Here is a 20,637-nt window from a genome sequence, read left to right as displayed (position 1 = left end):
GCTGTTGTTCTTTTTAAACCCCCACATACTTGATGGAGCAGAAGACCCAGAGGCAAAACATTCTTTTGAAAGCTGAACGTCCCTCTCTTTAGGCTTCGTCAGGTTTGAGGATAAGAACCCGAAAACACATACTTCGCTGTCTATCCAAACTTTTCGGAGAGTTGGGTTTAATATCAAGCATGTTAAGACTTGCTGCTATGATTAGGGTTTTCATAATTTTATGAAGAGAAAACACAACATTATTTGGTTTCCCTAAGATTTGCAAGAATTTTACGCCAACTTAACATCTACTATTATAGCATAATTTATGCCAAAAAAAAAAAAATGAAGCTCAAAGTGTGTCTTAACCAGACTAAGAAAGTAGAAAACCTTCTTCTACCTTCAACTCAAATTAAAATATAGTCAAAATATACCGCTGACTTGGTAAAGAGCCTCTCTCTGAAGGTAAGGACCATTTCCCTCCTTTGCATTTCCAGATGCCACTGGATGGGGCTCACTCTGAGGGAGTAGCTGGGAGGACTTGAACACAGGAGCCTGCCGGTCCAGGGGGTCTTGACCTGGGCGTGCCCAGACCACCCCAAACCAGTCTCTGGGGGTGGGGTCAGGCACTGCCATCAGTTTTTATTTTTATTTATTTATTTATTTTTTATTTTTTAAGATTTTATTTATTTATTTGACAGAGAGAGGCACAGCGAGAGAGGGAACACAAGCAGGGGGAGTGGGAGAGGGAGAAGCAGGCTTCCCGCCGAGCCGGGAGCCCGATGTGGGGCTCGACCCCAGGACCCTGGGATCATGACCTGAGCCGAAGGCAGACGCTTAACAACTGAGCCACCCAGGCGCCCGCCATCAGTTTTTATAAAGCTCCACAGGTGAGCCGAATGAGCACCACAGGCCTAGTCACACCCCCTCCTTGCGAAAGCGAGAACACCGCGGCCCAGAGAGGAGATGGCGCTTGGCCAAGGTCACCCAGCTAGTTAGCAGGGAAATTCTGACTAGACTCTGAAAGCCTGAAAGACTGGAGCCCTGTACTTTCAGTTTCGAAGTTTCAAATGGGCTCTTCCATGATCCTGTGGTCTGACAGCGCAGTCAGTCCTCCAAGTGACAGAAAAGGCCACATTCCTCTCCGAAGCTTGCTCATCTTCCCTCCCTGAGCTTTGCTCTCCCAGCTGAGCCTCCCACCTCCCAGTCACCCTCACTGCCTCCTATTCGCACAAAATTGTCACTTTCACGTGCTGCCCAGGCCTGCCGGTCCTGAGCCACCCCCCAGCCTTGTGTTATGTAAATGAGCCACAGGTGGCCTCTGCATACTGGGCCCTAGGCGGTTGATTTGTTCACAGCAGACTGAGACGGGCTCGCTCCAAAGCCCACCTGAGGCCAAACTCAAATGTCTCCACAGCCAATTGCTTTAAACATCACCCAAATAAGCAGGTTTTTAGCCATTTAGAGCCGGCCTGCTTTGCATACCCCACGAAACTGTTCCCAACATCTGCTAGCCGTGGATAAGCCCCAGGCCATAAAGACCCCAAGCTGCCGCTGTGCTTTGGAGCTCTCTGACCCAGAAACTCCCCACTGTGCGGCTGAGTGACATCACCTAGACACATGAGGCCCCTCTCCCCCGAGTCCCCATGCCCCCCTCTCCTCCTGAGTAGCAACTCTCGCCTCTGGACAGACTTCTGACGTGAGGGAGCGCACCTGTCAAGGCGCTGCCCAGTAAAGCGCGGGTGCGTTACTGCCACCTTGTGGCCATTTCTTTTTCCTTGATGAGCTCCAAAATCTCCGCGACGTGCAGCGCCCTGGGCTTTTCCCTTCTTCTCGGCCCCTTTCAAAACTTCCCTGGCCTAAGTTCCCTGTCTTCCCAAATTTTCTGACCCATGTAATACATTAGTTCCTACTGATATATCAATGGCCAATTCACTTCTTCATCCAGTATTGATTGACCACCCTGTACATTCCAAGTGTTGATCTAGGTACTTGGGATACATCATAGAACAAAACAGATCAAAATCCCTACGTGTGTGGAGCTGCTGATGTTCTAGCAGGACAGAAAAGGCTTAGAGCTTTCCTTCTCTCTCTCTCTCTCTCTCTTTTTAAGATTTTATTTATTTATGAGAGAGAGTGAGCAGAGGGAGGAGCAGAGGGAGAGGGACAAGCAGACTCCCCGCTGATCGCAGAGCCCGACACAGGGCTCGATCTCAGGACCCTGAGATCATGACCTGAGCAGAAGCCAAGAGTCAGACTTAATTGACTGAGCCACTCAGGGGCCCCTAAAGCTTTTCCTCTCTTTTTTTTTTTTTTAAAGACTTTTTATTTATTTTTCAACAGAGGGAGAGAGACAGTGAGAGGGGGAACACAGCAGGGGGAGTGGGAGAGGGAGAGGGAGAAGCAGGCTCCCCACTGAGCAGGGAGCCCGATGCGGGACTCGATCCCAGGACCCTGGGATCATGACCTGAGCCGAAGGCAGACGCTTAACGACTGAGCCACCCAGGCGCCCAAGCTTTTCCTCTCTTAAAGAACACTTTAAGCCAGACTAAGGAGGTCTTGGGAGTTTGGGGTATCGTCAGTGAGCTCGCGGGAGTACTGTTGAGGACATGAGTTTGGTTTGTAATTATGAGAGTCAGTTTCACAAATATGCCTGAGTTTATAGACCGCATGAGCACTGCACTTTGAAGCAGACCTTTATCTTAAACTTGAACCTGCATTGAATCACCTGGAGACCTGCTTGAGATGAAGATCCTGAGTTAGGAAGTCTGGCACAAGGCCTGGGACTCTGCCTTCTAACTCCCAAATGCTGCCACCACCACTGCTGCTCTGGGTACCGCACTTTGAGGAGCAAGGCTTTAAAGCAGATTCCCTTGAGCCCTGAGTCTTCCAAAGCAAATACCAGCACCAATACCACCGCGGTGATATTGCAGAGCTCGAGTAAGTCAGCCCGGTGCACTAGCCATTACCTGCATTTAGAGATGACGAAATGGAGCCTGCAAGATATTAACTCATTGTCCGGGAGTGCACTTTGCAAGCAGGAGAGCCAGAACATTCTAGAGCTCCTGTGCATGACTGTGCACTCCCTCACCTGTTACTTACCTACACCCAGCTGCTTGATCTAATCACATGAAGGGTCTGAGCCTCAGGTTTCTCTTTTGTCAGAGGAGGCAGGATGGCTGAAGAGCCAGACCCACAAGCGTTGCTGCTGTTATTACCATTAAGCCTTGAAGGGTTTTCGGCCCTGAACGTCCCCCTTTACCAGGACTAAAAATCTATCAGCCACACGCACCCTTCCCTGACACACAATGAGCCCATACCGGTTCATGTTATCCCCAGGCCGTCCCCAGGGAGCAGGTGTGACGACTTCGATCTTCCATATGAGGAAGAGAAAGCTGACCCAAAGGTGGCCCCCTCTGGAGTCGAGATCTAGAGATCTTAAAGATTTTCTCCAGTCGGTTATCTTTTAACCTGTTGAACTTAGTTTTTAGCGATGAAATCTCCTCTTCCAGCAAGGCGGTGCGTGACGTCTAGTTTGTGAAGCGGAGAGGAGCAGAAGGCCCGGCCGGAGCCGGGTTCGAGACGTGCAGCCCAGCCTTGCGGCCTAGCTTTGTTGGGTTCTGTTTCCCGGGCCTTGGAGACAAGTGCCAAGAGCGCTATTGGCAAACCCCGTCTCAGTCAGCTCCCTCTGGGAATAAGTGAGCAGCAGGCCCCAAGGAGAGAGGCCACCCAGTCGGGCCCGACTCGAGGGCTCCAGAGACCAAGGGCAGAAGTCAGCAGAAGGCGGGCAGGAGTTCTGCCTGGTAGCCGAACTGTCTGAGGACGGTCTTGCACTCCCATCTCACGGGGCCAAATTCAATATTCCACCTGGTGATCTCATCATTTCCCAGTGCTCCCTTTGCTCACACCCCAGGGGCAAGGCTTTTCATTTTTTTCGACTTCGAAATTGTGAAATATACACCCAGCAAACCGCCTAACCACAAACATGTCAAGAATTAGAGTGTCGCCTGGATCCTAAAAGCCTCCAGGGGCTCCAGCCTGACCCTCTGTCTCCCAGGAGTCACCCAGCAGCCCCACTTTCAGACACTGCCCGTCCCTGCTTCTCCGTGTGTTTGTACCACCTGTCTATACATCCCCCCCCCCCCCCGCAACGGCTCGGTTTTGCCTCTTTTAGCTTTATGTGCATGGACTCACGCTCTGTGCGGGCTTCTGTCATTCTTGCTCCCCACATCATGTGGGTAAGATGCATCTGTTTTGTGGAGAGCGGCCGACCGCAGTCCATCCACTCTCTTTGCTGCCGACCATTGCGTTGTATGCATGCACCTGATGTCTGTGTTCATTCCTCTGTGATGGGTGTTTGGATTGTTTGCTATTGGCGGCTAGTTGGACAGTGGTGCTACCCACCTTCCTGGCAGGGAGATTCACTCTCGTGGACCAGAGACAGTGAGGCCCGAGGAGGAAAGGACTCTCAGAAGAGAGGCAGCCAGGCCCAGTCCCTGGGGTGAGAAAGGCCCGTTGGCCTCCCCGTTTCCCAAGCTCTCTATGCGCCAAGCCTGGCGAGGCCAGAGACACAACCAGCAAAGTAGATGAGTTTTCAAGATTTTATTGTAAAACAGCTTCAGTCACAGGGAGTAGGAACCTTTCTGCTCAACACACAGAACACACGTTCACGGAGCACGTGCTGAGGGTCCGAAACACACATGGGTCATCACGCTCCCTGCTCTCGGGAGCTCAGTCTGCGGTGGGACACGGACGGAGGCGCAAGTCTCAGAGTGTCCGAAGGGCTAAAACGGTCCAAGAGCCATTCCTCCCTCCCAGGAAACCTGCAAAGAGCCCCAGGGGAGCCGCAGTTGTGCTGCCCTGGGAGCTGGGAGCTTCTGATGGGGGAGCTGGGGGAGGAAAAGCGCGGCGGGCACTGTACGAGGTCTGGAGTGGAAATGGTGCCCGGCCTGAGCAGTGGGGGCCAGACTTTAGGAACGTCACAGAAAGAAAAAAAAACTAGGGACCAACATAACACACTAACTTCGCATTTTTGCAGGGTAGGGCGTTACAAAAAGAAGAGAGGGAAATCAAAAGGGAGAGCTCCTTCCACCCTCCCTCGCCCCCTTTCCAGAAAGGACACAGTCTCTAAAGAAAGGTCTCGCCTTCAAATTGGATGAAGCTGGCTTAAAAGAGAAAGGAAATCCTTCTCTTCCATTGTGGCACAGACTCTAAAAGTTTTCCCCACAGAACGGCATCAGTTGGCAAAACAAGGTTTGGGAGGCCAGCGAGGGGCGTGAGGGATCTGGGACGCGGCCACAGGGCGAGGGAGGAGGCTGAGGAGTCAGGGAGAGGAGAGCAGAGGGGGCCCAGGCGGGCCGAGCGGCCTGCCTTTCATCCAGAAGGCACGGGCAGCGCTGAAAGGCCTGGGGCAGTGCGGTGGCTTGAGCTGCACAATAGAAAGACCACCGTGGAGGCAGCGTCGAGGTTGCTTAGCTGAGGAGGCTGGTGACAGAGTCCTGTTACCGGGGCTCTTGGCCATCCTTCCGAGGTCTACCCCACCAAGGCTGCTCCTCTGAGCCCCCACGACAGCCAGGAGGCCCCGGGCAGGGTGGAGAGGCGTCTCTGGGGTCATCAGTGTGCTGGGCATGGGGGACGTGCGGCATGGACCCACCACTAGTCCTTCTGGAAGTAGAACTTGGTGACCGTCGTGGCCTCTTGGGGCGTGTTGGTGAGGCTGACGGGCCGGTCAGCCTCGAGTGCTGTGCAGAGGAACCAGCCAGGGCAGGCGGCGGACTCGAAGCTGGTGGTGGGCCCGCTATCCGAGAGGATGAAGGTGAAGCGCTTGTCTTGATCCTTGTGCTTACTCAGGTCAGTGATGTTAACTGCCTGGAAGCCAAGACATGAGCAGTGAGGGCTGGGAAGCCCATAGGTCCCATGCTGCCTCCCTCTCCCAACCAGGACTTGGCCTCCGGCCGGCCCAGAACAAGCACTGGGGAAACTCTGACCGGGGACCCCTGCGGCAGGCCACGCATCCCGGCTCTCCTAAGACAACAGTGACACAAAGAGGCCGTCCCACGGTCACACCTTGACTTTGGGAAATCTGGCCCCTCTAGCCATGGGCCAGTAAGTTTGGTAGACACGTGGCATCAGCCGCAGAGGCCAACGCACGTGGAGGCTGGCGCTCTGTCGGGGCCTGTGCCCTCTCAGGCAAGAGGGCATGGTGGAGAAGGTGGGCAGAGATCACTGCAGTGCATTCGACACGGTACACACAACGTCCTGGTCATCCCCACTCCACACAGAGTAGTCACCTTCCCAAAGAATGCCTCTGTCCACGGCTGGGGGCAAGGGACGGAGCCCTGGTTACAGCCACTCACACTGGGTTAAGATCCTGACCAACAAGCCCCTGAGACAAAGCCATCTCCTCCCAGGGCTGGCAGCCCGTTCATACTGCGGGGATCAAGGAGTACAGGGCCCTGGATGGGATGCCAACCCGTGGGTCTGAGTAGATAAGGATTAGAAGAGAAAGGTCCTGAAGCTTGGCTTCCCTGGAGGAGGGCGAGTCTAAGAAGGTCGGGAGCCGTCGGGCCAGAGAGTGGCTCACAGAGAATGAAGCCCTCAAAGGAACCGTCCTTCCCGGCCCCCGCCCTTCTCGAGACTGGACTTGGCCACACGGCCGGCTTCGGCCCATGGGACGTGAGCCGCACGACGTAAGCGGGGCTTTGATGGGCCTCTGCCCACGGAGCTTCGCCTCTGTGGCATAAACCGTGCCGGAAGGCAGCACCCGTGCTGTCAGGAGGCCCACGCTGACCGCGGAGCTCTGAGAGAGCACGTGGAGCAAGGGGCGGGGGAGAAGCCACCGTGGCCCCCCCCAGCAGAGCTGCCCGCTGCAGCCGCTGCTACGCCGAGTGGAGCACAACTGCCCAGCTGCGCCTGCCTCTTCGACCCACAGGGCCCCAGGAAGGAACCGACTGCGCTTGTCCCCGCCGCCAGCTTTGGGGTGGCTGTCATCGGAGGCGGGCCCTTACCTCCAGCTGGAGCTTGGTCTCATCACCGGACTTGACGCAGGCCAGGCACAGCTTCGCCCCATGGATCCCCAGGAACACGGCATGAGGCTCAATGGGCACCACGTCTAACTTCTCTGGGGAAGAGCAGAAGGCAGGGTCAGGTTGTAGAGAGAGGAGGAGGCAGCCCGGACTCTCGCAGGAGATTTTTCTGTCTCCCCATCCCATCCCCACCCGAAGTAAAACCCGAAGGTCAGAAGGGCAGTGAGGCCCCATCTTCCTGGTCCTCATTCAAGTGGAAGATCACGCCAAGGAGTTATCGAGTTACCCCTCAAGGACCGTGTCGCCTAGATTCTGCTCCGCGTGGTCCCTAGCCTTCCTTCTCCCCAGGACACCTGTGCTCCAGGTCCCCGGGGGTGCTGCCCACGGGCAGGGAAATAGCACACAGTGGGCCCCGGGGCTTGGTCTACAGGCACCTGGGTGACTCTGACCCTGTCCCTTGGTCGTCTCTGAGCCCTCACGTGGCAGTGAAAAGCTTAGCCTTTCTGCACTTCAGCTTGTTCACTAGGAGAATTAACAGAAGGACAGGAAAGGCCGGTCTCACACTCTTTCAGGGCAAGGCGAGGGGCTGAGAACAAGGTGGGAAGATGGAGATCGTGCCATCCCATAGTACCAATCGGGTAATCAGAAACATCCCAGGAGGCTCGTGCTGAAAGACTCTCCCAGCATGCCATCAGGCCGGCCTCGGTTTACTAAAGGAAAAACTGAGCGATGGAGTGGGGGAAGCCTGCCCGAGGTCATGCAGCTTGTTTAGAGCAAGGACCAGACCATGGCTGAATGTGGTGTCCATGACAAAGGGACATAACCCAGCCTTAGATATGGTGTATTCGTTTTGGGTGGTAGTTAGGGTTTGAACAACATAGGGACACGGAGGGCTTCATAGTCACAGGAGGGAAAGGGAGCGTCTTGCCTTCTGTGCCCTCTCCCGGCCAGTGGTGGCCCCGGGACACGGTGCCAGCAGGTGGGGGCTCCAGACCTAGGCTCTAACCCTCTTACCCTCTTGAGGCCTGCCCTCACATGTGGCCAGGCCTCCCCCAGCTTCCAACTCAACCACAAAGACCCAGCGGGGATTAGGACTTTGAACCTAAGCTTTCCAAGGGCAAGCTGGAGACTGCAGGGCAAAGTGGCCCAGTACCCACACAACATCCACTTTTCTGGCAACCACTCACCTTCCAATTTAGTATTTGATCCTTGCAAGTATCCAGCAACGAGTTGGTTATTCCTCAGGTAGAAGGTCTTCTGGTTAATATCCCAGATTCTGCAATGTGAAAGGCCCCAGCTATGGTGAACAACCTCTGTGTGCCCAGCCCTGTGCTCCCCCCATTCCTGTGTCCCCCAGAGTTCACTGAATCTGCATTCAACTTTCTGCCAGGGGTGTGGTGTTTTAGCCCAGCCTTGGCATGGAGGAGAGACTGAGGTCAACACCGACTAAGAGGCCGGCCCAGCTCCCACAGCTGGAAAGCAGTGCACCCACATTCTACCGCTCTCCTCACCTTGCTCCTCATCCTCAGATTCCCAGAGCAGACACCTTCTACTTCAGCAAAACATACTCTAGAGTAGCATCATCCAATAAAACTTGCCGGGGGCAGGAATGTTCTCTCTCTGCACGGTCCAGTATGGTAGCCAGCAGCCCACATGTGGCTGCCGAGCTCTTGGTGAAGGGCTGAGAGCAGGGCTTGCAGAGGCCCAGCCAGAACGTGGGCCCTCTGTGCCCCGCTGCCCACCCATGTGGCCTTGGACATGCACCTCATCTCTTCACAAGTGAAGTGTGGCTACCAACGCCCATGGCATCACTTTGGGGAGCTCGTGAGCTCAGTGAGGGATGGTTGGACAAACTGTAAAGGTCTTTGCACACGTTGAGCATTTGACCTTTCGAGATTCTTCTGCATTCCTGGATGAGTCTCCTACTAGAGACCTCCAGGTGCATCTCCTGGAGCTCCCAGCCAGTAGGAAGAAGCAGAGGCAAAGCTCGTGAAGCAGTTCCCGTGTCTGGAAAGGGGAACGACTTGCCCAGGACGCACGCACACGCACGCACACACATACACGCACACGCACAGAATCCCGAACTGCAGCCTCAAGCCAGGGAAACTCGGTTTGACGGTGAAGTCACCCTGACGTGGCTCAGGCCTGCAATGTCACAGGACAGAGGGCCCATGGGGACAGCATCACAGCCTCTCGATTTTACAACAGGGTTGGTGACATCTCTCTCACAAAACTCCTGGCCCAATTTTTAAAAATCACAGTAGTGTTCAAGCACTGTTTGATCTTCACAACAACCCAGTAAGGCAGGCAGGGGGTTATCCTTAACCCCATGTCACCGATGGGGAAACTGAGGCCGCAAAGGAGCGGGGGCCTCCACCATGTCCACACGGACCTGCAATGCTGGCCGGCAGTCTGGGCCTCCGGGCTGTGCGCTGCCCACGCAGCCCTCCGGTTTCCTTGCCCAGCAAAGAGCCCCGGCCTGGCTCCTCGGCACCTGTCTGTCACTCACTGAGTTGCCAGAGTCTCCGGGAGAATAAGCCAGGCCTCTGGCCAAGTTCTGCCCATCTGAAATATTCTGAAACACAAGCCCTGAAGACCGCGGATGTGGCTCCCCTTTCCTGAATAACGGACCTCCCTTTCCAGCCCAAACTCAGCCCGCAGGCGCTGCGGAGGCCAGCGGGCCCCCCCAACGGCCGCGGTGGTTCCATTTACCTGTCCGTCCACCCCGCCTCCTCAGGGGTGGCCTTACCTGAAGGCTTGCATCTTGCAAGGTCTCTTCCCCAAGGGATGGCAGGCTGTCTCTGAATGGAACAGGAAAAGGAGGAAAGAGATCAGGTAACTGAGGGGACACCTGCCGGTTTCCATTCTGCGGCCGCAGCGAGACAACACGACACTGCCATTTCGGGCCCTGAGGTGCCGCTTATAAAGAAAATAGTCACTCACCCAAGCCGCCCTGTCCTACTCTGAGAAACGGAAATGCCCTCACATTTCCAAAATGAGAAACTCTTGCTGTTGTCACTTTCAACTGTGCTGAGTGTCGCAATGGGGTGTTGTAACTGATTCCCTCCCCTTTTCCCCTGTGTAATTTCCCCAAAATTAAGATTTCTATTTTCCCTTCACTGAGTTCCTGGGAAGAGCACGATGAAAACTGAACTCCCTCATCGACCTGACAGGTATCCTGAAACTGTTTGTTGACCTTTTTAAAAATAGATTTAAGAAGAGAAGTCCTCCTTCCTAACAAGCCAAGTGGCGGGGCTCTTGAGCACACGGGACAGTCACATGTCACTTTGTGTTCTTTGAAGGATGGACAGCCTTGCTGGACTCTGGACCAGGGACTAACAAACATTCTGTAAAGGACCAGACAGTAAATATTTTAGGGTTTGTCTCTGTCATGATTTCTCAACTCAGCTATTGTAGCTTAAGCAGTAGTAGGTGATCTGTAAATGACAAGCCCGTTATGTTCCAATACAACTTTATTTACAAAAAGAGGTGGTGGCTGCATTTGGCTTGAAGTCTGCTGACCCCTGCCATAGAGTAAATTTCCTGAGAGGTGCTTTGAAGCGAGCTCTCTTCCGATACGACACTATCCACATCTTTAAAGTTATGGTCTTGGGATAATGGGGCCAACTCAGCCCTTGGACAGAAGTGGATCCAGATTTCACCTCTGCCACTTGCCATTTGCTACCCATGTGACCTGGAACATGTCGCTTCACTTCTCTGGGCCTCTACCTCTGCCCCCTCTGCCTCACTGCCCAGAGTGGGGTTGATCTGTCTTCCTTACGGGTGGAAAGAGGGAGGGAAGAAGGAAAGAAGGAAGGGAGGGAGAGAGGGAGGGAAGGAAGGGGAAATTCTAGCCTGCAGTGAGCACTCATAAGCATTAACTTCTTTCCTTCCTACATTCTAGAAGTTAGGAAAAAGGTAGGCATACTCCTATTTATGGATAGGGAAAGCATGGATAGGGCTTCACATGATCAGAGCGCCCAGTGCTAATGCAGAAGCACAGATTATACCATTGGAGAACTGGATGGGAGTTCGGCAGTCGTCTTATCCCACCCTATCATTGTCTTGAAGAACACTCAGAAAGACCCAGAGAGGGAAAGGGACCTGCCCAAGGCCACACCACTCATAAATGGCAAAGGTATGCCTAGGAATCCAGGTCTTCAGACTCCCAGCCAGTGGTCATCCTGTTACAACAGCTGATCTTGATGAGTCTGACTTTATTTTTAACCAAAAAATCAGGGTCCGTGTCCAAATGAGGGTAAAATCCTTCAAAGAGGAAGTCTATACTGTATAGTTGAAAGTTGCTAAGAGAGTAGACCATAAAAGTTGTCATCACAAGAAAAAAGATACGTTTATAACTATGTATATAAAACAGGTGATGGGTGAATCACTATGTTGTTTACCTCTAATGTTATAATGTGAATTACACCTCAATTAAATATAATTTAATGTTATATGTCAATGATACCTCAATTTAAACAAATTTAATATAATGTTATATGGCAATTATACCTCAATTTAAAAAAATTAATAAAGGTTACAGATGAATTTCTCAAATCTTTAAAGAGCTCTTCTTTCAGAGCAAATGGAACATTTCTGCAAAAACTGTATCACTTCCCTGGGGGATTACTGTGAAGGACAAAGTGACTTGTATGTGTCCCCTCTGTTCTCACAAGGTGAGTGACCTTGAGGGAGACATTCACCTTCGAAACACATGCAAGAAAGAATATCTACCTTTGAGGGCCAAGGGGGAGTTCTGTTTGTTTGCGGAGGGCTGGCTGGAGGACGTGATGTGGAAGAACCTGCTTGATTATTTGCCACCAGCAGCATTTGCTGAATTGGGGGTATAATTTCTGGAACACCTACGAATCATCAGGGGCCTGAACTGGTCACCACCCCTGCTGAGATGGAAGGCAGCTAGCCCCCACTGTGGTAAGTTCTCTCCTACTTGCCTTTCAGTGCTGCTTCTGAAGCCCTCCTCAATGTTACTTCAGTACCCCTTGATAAACATCCTTGGAGCCTGAAGAGGGGGAATGACTTGCTCAGGGGAGGCCGAGGGGCTCCTTCCTGCCTGCCTGCCCTCAAGACAGCTTTCCAAGCCAAGGTACCACCCACACCGTGGCTCCTGGGTAAATGCTCCCCTGTCCCCAGCCCAAATTCAGAGACAGATGTCTCCCGGAGGGCAGATCCCTGGTTTCTCCACCTTTGCCAGGTCTGTGCCCAAGAAGTGGCTTGGCAGGCCTTTCCTGATAGAGAGGAGGGAGTCCCTAGGGCCGGCCTGAGACATTAGGCTGACCTGGGGCTGCACTCTCCCATGTCACCTAGGAGTTGGCACCCAGCCCCTTGGCCTCAGTTTCATTATCCATTATACAGGGCTAATAACTGAAGCCTTATCATGGGTTCTGTGAGGACTGAGATGTTGCACACAGTGTACTTAACCCTGACCCTGGCACATAAGAACTACACAATAGGAAGCTATTGCGTCTGCTTCTTTACCCCACGTAAAGTGGGAGAGGTCAGTCACAATGGCCCTAACCCCATCCACCCTGCCCGGCACACCGGGCTGGACTCCAGAGGCGGAGGCCCTCATCTGTCTGAGCCGAGGGAGGAAATGAGCTGGGGACCAGAGGCTCCTCCCCTCCCCTCACGCTTCTGGCCACAGTTCCACTCTTGGTTCCGTCTTATCAAAAATAGTAGGTGTCCCTATGATTTCTGCCCACAGGAAATCTCTGATGAAACTTGTTCTTGGTTCCGGGTGCTCAGCCCCTCACTCCAGTTCCCAAATTCAGTTTAATGACCACACCACATCGTGGACCCTGCCTTCCCGGTCAGCACCTTGCACTTGCCCTGCGAGCTGCAGGCATCAAATTGCATCTAGTGCCTTCTACATGCTGAGCCCTGCCCTGCCCTGGTGACAGCAGAAATGATAAGGCCCACTCAGAGGGAAATAGGACAACCATGTCCTTGGAGTGATACTCGACAGGCTCTACTGAGACCAAGCCCTGGGCCCCTGTTGGTGCCTCTAGAGCGCCATCCACATAGGAGGTGTTCGATAAATGCAGCTATTTCTCAATTTCAGCTAATTGCTTCTTTCGATTCTAGGATTTCCATCCGCTTCCTTTTTTTTGGCATGGTGTTGCCGAAAGTTTCAGTCGTGTCTTTTAAATCCTTGCACGCGGTATTCACAGTTCTTGTAAAGGCTGCACCTGCTCACTTTATTATCTGAATCCCCGCTGGGTGTCCTTCTGGAGTCTGCTTTTGTCTGGTGCACAGGTCGTCTTGCCTGTGCCTGGCTACTTTCTACCAACTGCTGGGCACGGTAGTACATCGAAAACCGTAGAGGTCATTTGAGGCTCTGGACAATATTGTATTTATCTAGAGGTGATTCCCTTTTGCTTCTGCTGGGCGGTGAGGCTGGGGGCGCTGCAGCCGCAAGTGACCTTCCCCCGGCAGGCTTGAGATGATCACAATGGAGCATCAGTAGCTAGGCAGGCTACTCCATTTCTGGATAGTCCTAGTCCTTTAGGTCCCAGGCCAGACCTGGGGTGTTTATCAGGTCCCGTTCTCCTCAGTGAGAGGTAAAATACAAATTTTATCCTCTCCCATCCCCTGTCCGACCCCATAAGTTTGTCCAAAACTCAGCTGGGGCTTTTGAAACCAAATGCCTCCCAGGGCAAAAGGCCCCAGTACTGACCTCCACCTGTCCGGGCCTCTGCAGTTCTTCAAAGCCCTGGTCACTCTTTGATCCCATCTGATTGTTTAGAAATACATTTTGCTAGCTTTGCTCGTTATCACAGCAGGAAGTTTGGTCCTAGGCCAGATGTGGAACACGATGTCTATTTTTTGAGTCATATCATTCAGGATGGCAGAATTGGAACAGCATTTGGGGGTAGGGACAGAAGTGACCGAAAAGTTGGGCAGGAGTCAGAGGAGGAAGGGCCTTTAATGACGCATCAGGGGGCAGGGAATTTCTCTTAAAGAACATGGAATCAGAGGGTGACACCGTCAGGTCTGTTTTATTAAGATCATCCCGGGGCCAGTGGACAGATAGATGAGACTTGGTGTGTGGTTTGGGGTCACTGAGCCTGAAGGCAGGGCGTGGTGTGCTGCTAGATGTCGACAGCTAGATCTCCACAAGAGTTCTCATTAGTAGCATTTGCTGGTTTCTCTGCTGTAAATACTCCCACCGTGGATGATCTCAAGCCACCAGCAAGACAACGCGGAATGCAGAGCTGGGAAGAGATGCTCACAAACATATCTTGCTGGCTCCAGTGCCCCGCGGCGGCGGGGAGATTTGGCGGCTCTTCGTCTCTCTCGTCTTTCTAGAGAGAGAGAGCATCCTATTTCCCAACTCCAGTCTCTGCCCACCTCAGCCCAGTGGCTCACCCCACAGGTCCTGTCCGCATTACAGAAAGCAAGCCCTCCCAACAAATCCAGTTTATCAGGACACTATAGTGGGTCTTGTTGCGAACGTTTTCAGCTGTGCCTGCCGGCCTGCATGCACGTCATGCAAACACCATTGGTAAAATTGTAAGCAGCTGGCTTTGGGGGCACAGGTGTGCACCTTAAGTTGTAATGGCTCGAGCTCATGTTTGGATCCCTCAGCGTACGTGAGCGTCACAGCACACAATACAGGCAGTGCTGTTGCCCAAACTTTGGAAATTTTTACTAAGACAATGGTACAAAGTCTCTGGTTACTCTTTCCAAGAGATGGGTAAATATATCAGTACACACAGGAGGAGGAAGGGCAAATATCATCTGTCTTCTCTTTGTCAGCTTTCCTACGCAGCCCTGCCAGGTAACCAGGTCAATTTTAACCAAATCCAGCAGCTTATGAGAAGCTCCCTATAGCAGCGGGCCAGGTCTGGAGACCGAGGTTCTCCTGGGCATCTCAGCCAACCTGAATGCCCTCCTGGCCCATGTATAGTGGTTGGGAGATTGTATATAAAGTCAACTGTTTTCAGTCACTGCTTCACAAAAGCGTGCCCTCCTCCTAGGTCTAAACGGTAAACTGCCTGTGAGTCTTTTATAAGTTTCAAGTCTTCCAAGATGGTTTTTGCTCCAGCAATTTCTGGGTTTGATATGGATCTGAATTGAAAGCCATTATTTATCTGTTTATCTTGTCCTACTAGAGGTACATGTTTGCTCTTGCCTTTTTGGCTTTGCTGACTAGCTTTATAAGGCAGCTAGCTTCTCCACAGGTGGACAGAGAGGGAGAGGGGCAGGAACCGGGAGGGGGGGTGGGGCACAGTTATAATTCTTACCTGCTGTGCTTCAGGCTCAGGCTATGTGTTTTATTCTTTCACATGGATCTCACTTAGTCCTAATAATAGCTGTGTAAGGTGGGTATATTTACACCCACTCTCAGGATGGGTATATACTTATACTCACCTCGCAGAATAAGAAATCAAGGCTCAGAAAGATTAAATCACTTGCCCCAGATCGTGGCTGAGGCAGGATTTGAACCCAGCTCTTGTATTCCTTCCCACACGGCAGTCCTGCCAGAAAGGCAGCTGACCTCTTTCCTCGATTCATTGCACAATGAACAGAAGCAAGAATTTTATTTGTTCTTATGGAGTTCCTTCTGATTTGAACTCACGTCTTACAGAGTGACAGTTTGTTCCCACAATTGCTTGGAAATTTTAGGAGTTGGTTTGTTTTTTGGTAGTAAGGGAAGGATGATTCTAAAACCTTACAGAGGTTAACGAGAAAGCTCTTTACCTGGTTTTAGATGAAGGTGGCCATTTGCCCCGGTCTTTCCAGGGCTTTCCAAGTGTTAGTACTGAAAGTCCTGCATCTCTGGAAAGCTGAGATGATTGGTCACCCTATAATACAAATCCTTAAAAGGTGCTCATACCATCTGGTGGCTAGTACTGCAAATTGCAGGCACGATTAGCTGCCCATCATTGTGTCTTGCCCAGCAGAGATGGGGTCCATTTTATTAGATGATAGATAGATAGATAGATAAAACACACAAGAACCGAAAGCCTTAGCCTTCCACTCAGGAAAAGAGACCGCAGCAGATGAAGTATTGGCCAGTCACTCCCCTTCTGATCAAGTTAATTTTTAATTCAGCCATTCACATTTCCTCCAGCTATGTAAATCAAGATAGGTCAACCTCTAGTAGCTTAACATTGGTTTCAAACTTAGGCTGTAAAAAGGAGTTTCTCTTTCATTATAAATGTCTGCACCTTCACATCCTCTTCCCTCTGCCTCATCTTCTTCACACACATTAGCTGTGAGGTCAGTGGTGTTAGAGAGAGGCAGAGGGCCAGCAAGGTAAGTGCCATGTCCCAGATACATGTCCACCTTCATCCGTCCTCGAGCTCCCAGCTCTTGAAGCAAACCCCAAATCTCTCCATGGTCTCCCTTCTCTGAGCCCTGCTCCTGGCCTCCCAGAAAACATGGTGTCTTCACTGGGTTCCCATGCCCTCGCCTCCTGAACTCAAACTTACTCAGCACCTACTATGTGACAGTTTAAAATATTTTGGAGTGGACTGTTTTTAAGTATAAATGTTCCCTCACATTCTATCACCATCTGGTTCTGGGAGTGGCATCCTCTTTACACATTTGAAAGATGCATAAGACCATGGGCTGACATTTTAACACATCTCACTGGAGACTGCCTCCTCTACTGGGGGAAAGGGGAGGATTTGCTGCCCCTGGAAAAACTGCTTGTGGTTTACAAAGTACTTCTTTCTCCATGACCTCACTCAGTCTCCACACCCCCAGAGCATAATACGGTGGTTTGGAACAGACTGTCTGCAGTGGAGCCCGGCTCCTCCCGTTAGAGTGGCTGTCTGGTCTTGGACAAATTACTTAACCTGTGTCCAAGTTCCCACTCTGAAACAGTGAACAATAATAGTGCTTCCTCATAGGGCTGTTGTGAGGATTAGAAGAGACAGGCCATGTTAATTGCTCAGCAGAGTGCCTCGTCCATAAGCTTATGGAAGAATTGGCTATTACCGAGCCCGTGAGACCCTAAGAGTTGGCCAGCCTCCTCTTGACACTGAGAAGAGTGAGACCCAGAAAGGAGGAATAGTTCACCCATTCGAGGTCAAACATAGAATTAGAAACTGGGTCTTCAGACTCCCAGTTTTAAGATCTTTTCTCTGGGGCGCCTGGGTGGCTCAGTCGGTTAAGCGTCTGCCTTCGGCTCAGGTCATGATCCCAGGGTCCTGGGATCGAGTCCCACATCGGGCTCCCTGCTCTGTGGGGAGCCTGCTTCTCCCTCTCCCACTCCCCCTGCTTGTGTTCCCTCTCTTGCTGTCAAATAAATAAATAAAATCTTTAAAAAAAAAAAAAAAAGATCTTTTCTCTGCCCCCCACAGATCTTAACCAGAGATTACAAACCTGTAGCCCACAGGTTGAATATTTTCTTTGCTGACTTTGTTGTTTTATTTAATCTACTACATAAGGAAATCAGAATATCTGACAGTTCTTGAAAAGTGAGAAGTTCTGGCCACCTGGGCCTGCATCCTCATGAGACAACCATCTGCTGGGACGAATCAGTGGTAGCCACGGATTCCAGGTCCCTACCCTTTTGTACGACCCTTCAGATCTCGGGACCTGGTGCCCAATTCTGTCAGTATTTCTCATTGAGCTCTCACAGTTCTTTCTCCCATTCGACAGGAATGTGTCCCCACTTTCCACATTTCTCTCCCCAGTGGAAAATGACCAACAGAGTCTAAGAGCTCCAGGATTTTTCTCACAGCAGGCGTGCTTCCTCTGTCCCCTGCAGGCCCCGCAGACCCTGGGCCAGCGGCCCTGGCCCCAGTGCATCCTCATGGCTGCTGCTGCCTCCCCTCAGCCAGGTCTCCCAGACGGGCCTGGAGCTACCTGCGCTTGACATTTCTCTGGAAGCTTGCTATTCAGAGTCTGAGAGCATTTGGTACGCACTAATGGTGGCTATTTTCCTCCCCATCTTTCAGATGGAAAAGCAGGAGTGAAAGGAGCTTACCTGCAGCCCTGGGAAGGGCCTGGTAGATTCCGCGGTCCTCTGAGGTCTCCCAGCCTCTGGCTCCAGACCAAGCTGCTGCGCAGAGAGGAGAAGCACCAGGCAGAACGTGTGCTACCAGCACCTCCCAGGGTGGAGCTGCTCCTTGCTTCCTGATTACCTGGGGAGAGGAAGAGGAAGGGCCAGAGCCTGCCGTGCACACACGCATGCAGGGCTCGCCAGGCCCAGCTTCCAAAAGGGTGAGTCAGCCTAACAGAAGCCCAGCAGGTTCTTATCTCTGCAAAGCCAGAGGTCTTGCATGAGGAACTGAGCTGGCTTAGTGAGGCTGGACCTCTGTGCCCACCCCACTTTATGCTCACCCCGACTGCCGCCGGTTCATGTATGCATGTGCTTATTCATCCTGACAATATGGGTAGACTTAATCCTGTGTACCAGGCACTCTTCCAGGCTTTGGGGGAATGCCAGATAAGGTCCCTGATAATCTAATGGAGGAAGGCAGACAAGAAACTGGTAAACAAATAAACTAACTTCGTATGACAGTATGTGCTCCAGGGGAAATCAAAAGCATGATCTGTTTTTGAGGGACCTAGGGGTGGGTGCATGTTTTATGTGAAGTGGCAGGGAAGGCCGATCTGAGAAGGTGACTTGTGAGCTGAGACCCGAGTGACATCAAAGAAGTGGAAGAGTGTCCCGGGGAAGGGGGCAGCAAGCGCAAAGGCCCTTGGGTGGGGATCTTCTTGGTTTATTTGGGGACCATGTGGAGGCTCATACAGTTGGGATGTGGCTTATGGAGCAGGAGGGTATCCATCCCTTCTTCCAGTTACCCTCAGGCTTCCCACCCCAGCTGTTGGCAATGACACTGTCTGCAAGGCCTAATATTCTCCCCAGCTTTTCTCCAAGACCCTATGTCCTAAACTTTCTCCTCTTTGCCGTTCTGAACTTACTCTCTAGCTTCATGCCCCTGGATCCCGCCATCAGGGAGGAGACAACTCAGGAATCCTTAAGACCATCTGGGTTGATGCATGAAGAGCAGGGGCAAGGGCTCCCTTGGCAAGCTAGAAGTCCCAGGTCTTGTCCCCAGGCCTGCAACTAACCAGCTGTATGACTTTGGAAGTGTCCCTTAGAGTAGAGGCAGGCTGGAGGAAGAAATGGCATGCAGACTATAAAATTTACAAGTTGTGTGCATTGAAACAGGGCTTTGCTCTAGACAGGGCCTTAGGGCACAGGGGAAGGGGAGAGTGAAGGAGCAGGCCAGCCTCCTGGCCACCTTCAATAGCACCTGTCTCTTCTATTGGAGAAGGAAAGACCATGCTTACTTGCAGAAGGGGTCTCAAGAGGGGTCTAGTGGAGGGCTTCGCTTTCCCCTAACCTTGTCTCTGGGGTCTGGGCTCGTTCCCAGGGTCCCTCCACTCAGCGCACAGGGCCTGAAGTTGGCTGGGAGGTGCAGAGAGCCAGAGGTGGGCAGGATGCCCTTTCCTGGGGACCCCTGACCACAGGGACTTCCCACAAGGCCTTCACTTCCTGTTCTCTGCAGCCTTGGCTCATCAGCTATAATGCCAAGGCCTCTGAGTTTGGGCTGGGAATTTCTGAAGCAACTTTTGTAGAGAAATGCCCATTTGCAAACAAATCAGGAACTAAATTTTGTAAACCTGGGAAGTTGGGCATTGGGGCAGCTGGGGAACCTGCCTGCGCACACCATCTTGTCACATTGGTCTGCATGTCTGTTACTACATCGGGACAACCACTCTGTGAGGCAGGTTCTGGTGTCCGGGGCCTCAGGTCCTGGCCTCACACACTACATCCATGTGACCTTGGAAACATCTGTAAATTGAGCGCAAGACTGCTACCCAGCTTGTGGGGTGGTTGTGAGGACTGAGCTAACAAGCCGTAGGTGCTTAGAACACAGGAAGCATTATCTAAGCATTAGTTATTATTCCTGCAGAGCATGGGTCTGATTCCTCCCTGGGGAGCTAAGGGCCTGGCCAGGCTTGGGGCAGTAAGGAGATGATAAACTAGGCTGCCAATTAGGGCCGGGGATGGCATGTTGGTCGGCGCACAAGGCAGGCATTCCCTGGCCAGGCCTGACTCGGGCCACATCCAGGATGTGGGCATCTCCAACCTCCTAGCCTGGCCCGCTCCAGAAGTCTCCTCTCCAGGCTTGCCACCTCTCTTCCAAAGCTGCAAAGATCTAAGGGACCAGTGGCCTGGCCTGGCTCACTCAGATCACCTGAGAAGCTCGGGGCCAAAAAAGTCCCGGAGATGGGGAAGACTGCATTTCTGGAAAGGGCTGGCCTTTGAGACCTTGGGAATTCCTGCGGGCTGGGCACCCTTGGGGGTGGAGGGGGGCCGCTTCTGAACAACACAGAGCTACTCCACCTCCAGCAACAGTGACTGAGCACTCACTCTAGCACTGACCTGCCTAGGGCCAGCCTGCTGAACAACAAGAAGGGGGTGGGGGACAGAGAGAAGACAGGGTGGAGGACAGAGGTGACAAGGAGAGCAGGCATCAGGAATGGAGGGATGAAATGCTGAGGTTTGATGTTATTTAGATCCTTCAGACTGAGACAGCTGCAGGTGAGGTCACCTGGCAGGAGAGATGCCAAGGCCCCAAGGGGAAGCCATACTCTGGGCTCAATGGCAGCATCCCAGTGCACCGTGGGAAGACTAGGAGCATCA

At 52.3% G+C, this 20,637-nt stretch overlaps 1 protein-coding gene and 1 long non-coding RNA gene across 4 annotated transcripts; one reads left to right on the top strand and one right to left on the bottom strand.

Moving 5' to 3' along the window:
• Positions 1–4,566: 4,566 nt before the first annotated feature.
• IL1RN (interleukin 1 receptor antagonist) lies at positions 4,567–20,139 on the bottom strand. 3 transcript variants are annotated; one of them, XM_035001082.1, is made up of 5 exons: positions 17,965–20,139; positions 9,754–9,805; positions 8,192–8,280; positions 6,987–7,099; positions 4,567–5,847 (listed from the first exon to the last, which is right to left on the bottom strand). In XM_035001082.1, the coding sequence occupies exons 1-5, from the start codon at positions 18,167–18,169 to the stop codon at positions 5,635–5,637; spliced, it is 672 nt and encodes a 223-aa protein (XP_034856973.1). In that variant the 5' UTR covers positions 18,170–20,139; the 3' UTR covers positions 4,567–5,634. The 3 variants fall into 3 exon arrangements, with proteins under 3 accessions (XP_034856973.1, XP_034856975.1, XP_034856974.1); XM_035001084.1 differs by lacking the exon at positions 17,965–20,139 and adding an exon at positions 9,948–9,974; XM_035001083.1 differs by lacking the exon at positions 17,965–20,139 and having other exon boundaries at positions 9,754–10,143.
• Positions 10,134–13,460, top strand: LOC118007874. The gene is made up of 3 exons (XR_004678514.1): positions 10,134–10,177; positions 11,681–11,936; positions 12,727–13,460. It is a non-coding gene; the product is annotated as an uncharacterized LOC118007874 (long non-coding RNA).
• Positions 20,140–20,637: the final 498 nt, after the last annotated feature.

The sequence above is a fragment of the Mirounga leonina genome, unplaced genomic scaffold, assembly GCF_011800145.1.
Source record: "Mirounga leonina isolate KUSES-001 unplaced genomic scaffold, KU_Mleo_1.0 Mir_125, whole genome shotgun sequence".
NCBI classification, from domain to species: domain Eukaryota; kingdom Metazoa; phylum Chordata; class Mammalia; order Carnivora; family Phocidae; genus Mirounga; species Mirounga leonina.
This window is presented reverse-complemented; position numbering and strand designations above follow the sequence as displayed.

Coding starts and splice junctions, on each gene's coding strand:
- IL1RN (XM_035001082.1), bottom strand. CDS start 18,169: ATGCGTGTGTGCACGGCAGGCTCTGGCCCTTCCTCTTCCTCTCCCCAG. Junction 9,806..17,964: donor GGCCCTTCCCAGGGCTGCAG/GTAAGCTCCTTT, acceptor TGTTCCATTCAG/AGACAGCCTGCCATCCCTTG. Junction 7,100..8,191: donor ATCAAATACTAAATTGGAAG/GTGAGTGGTTGC, acceptor GCTCTTCCCCAG/AGAAGTTAGACGTGGTGCCC.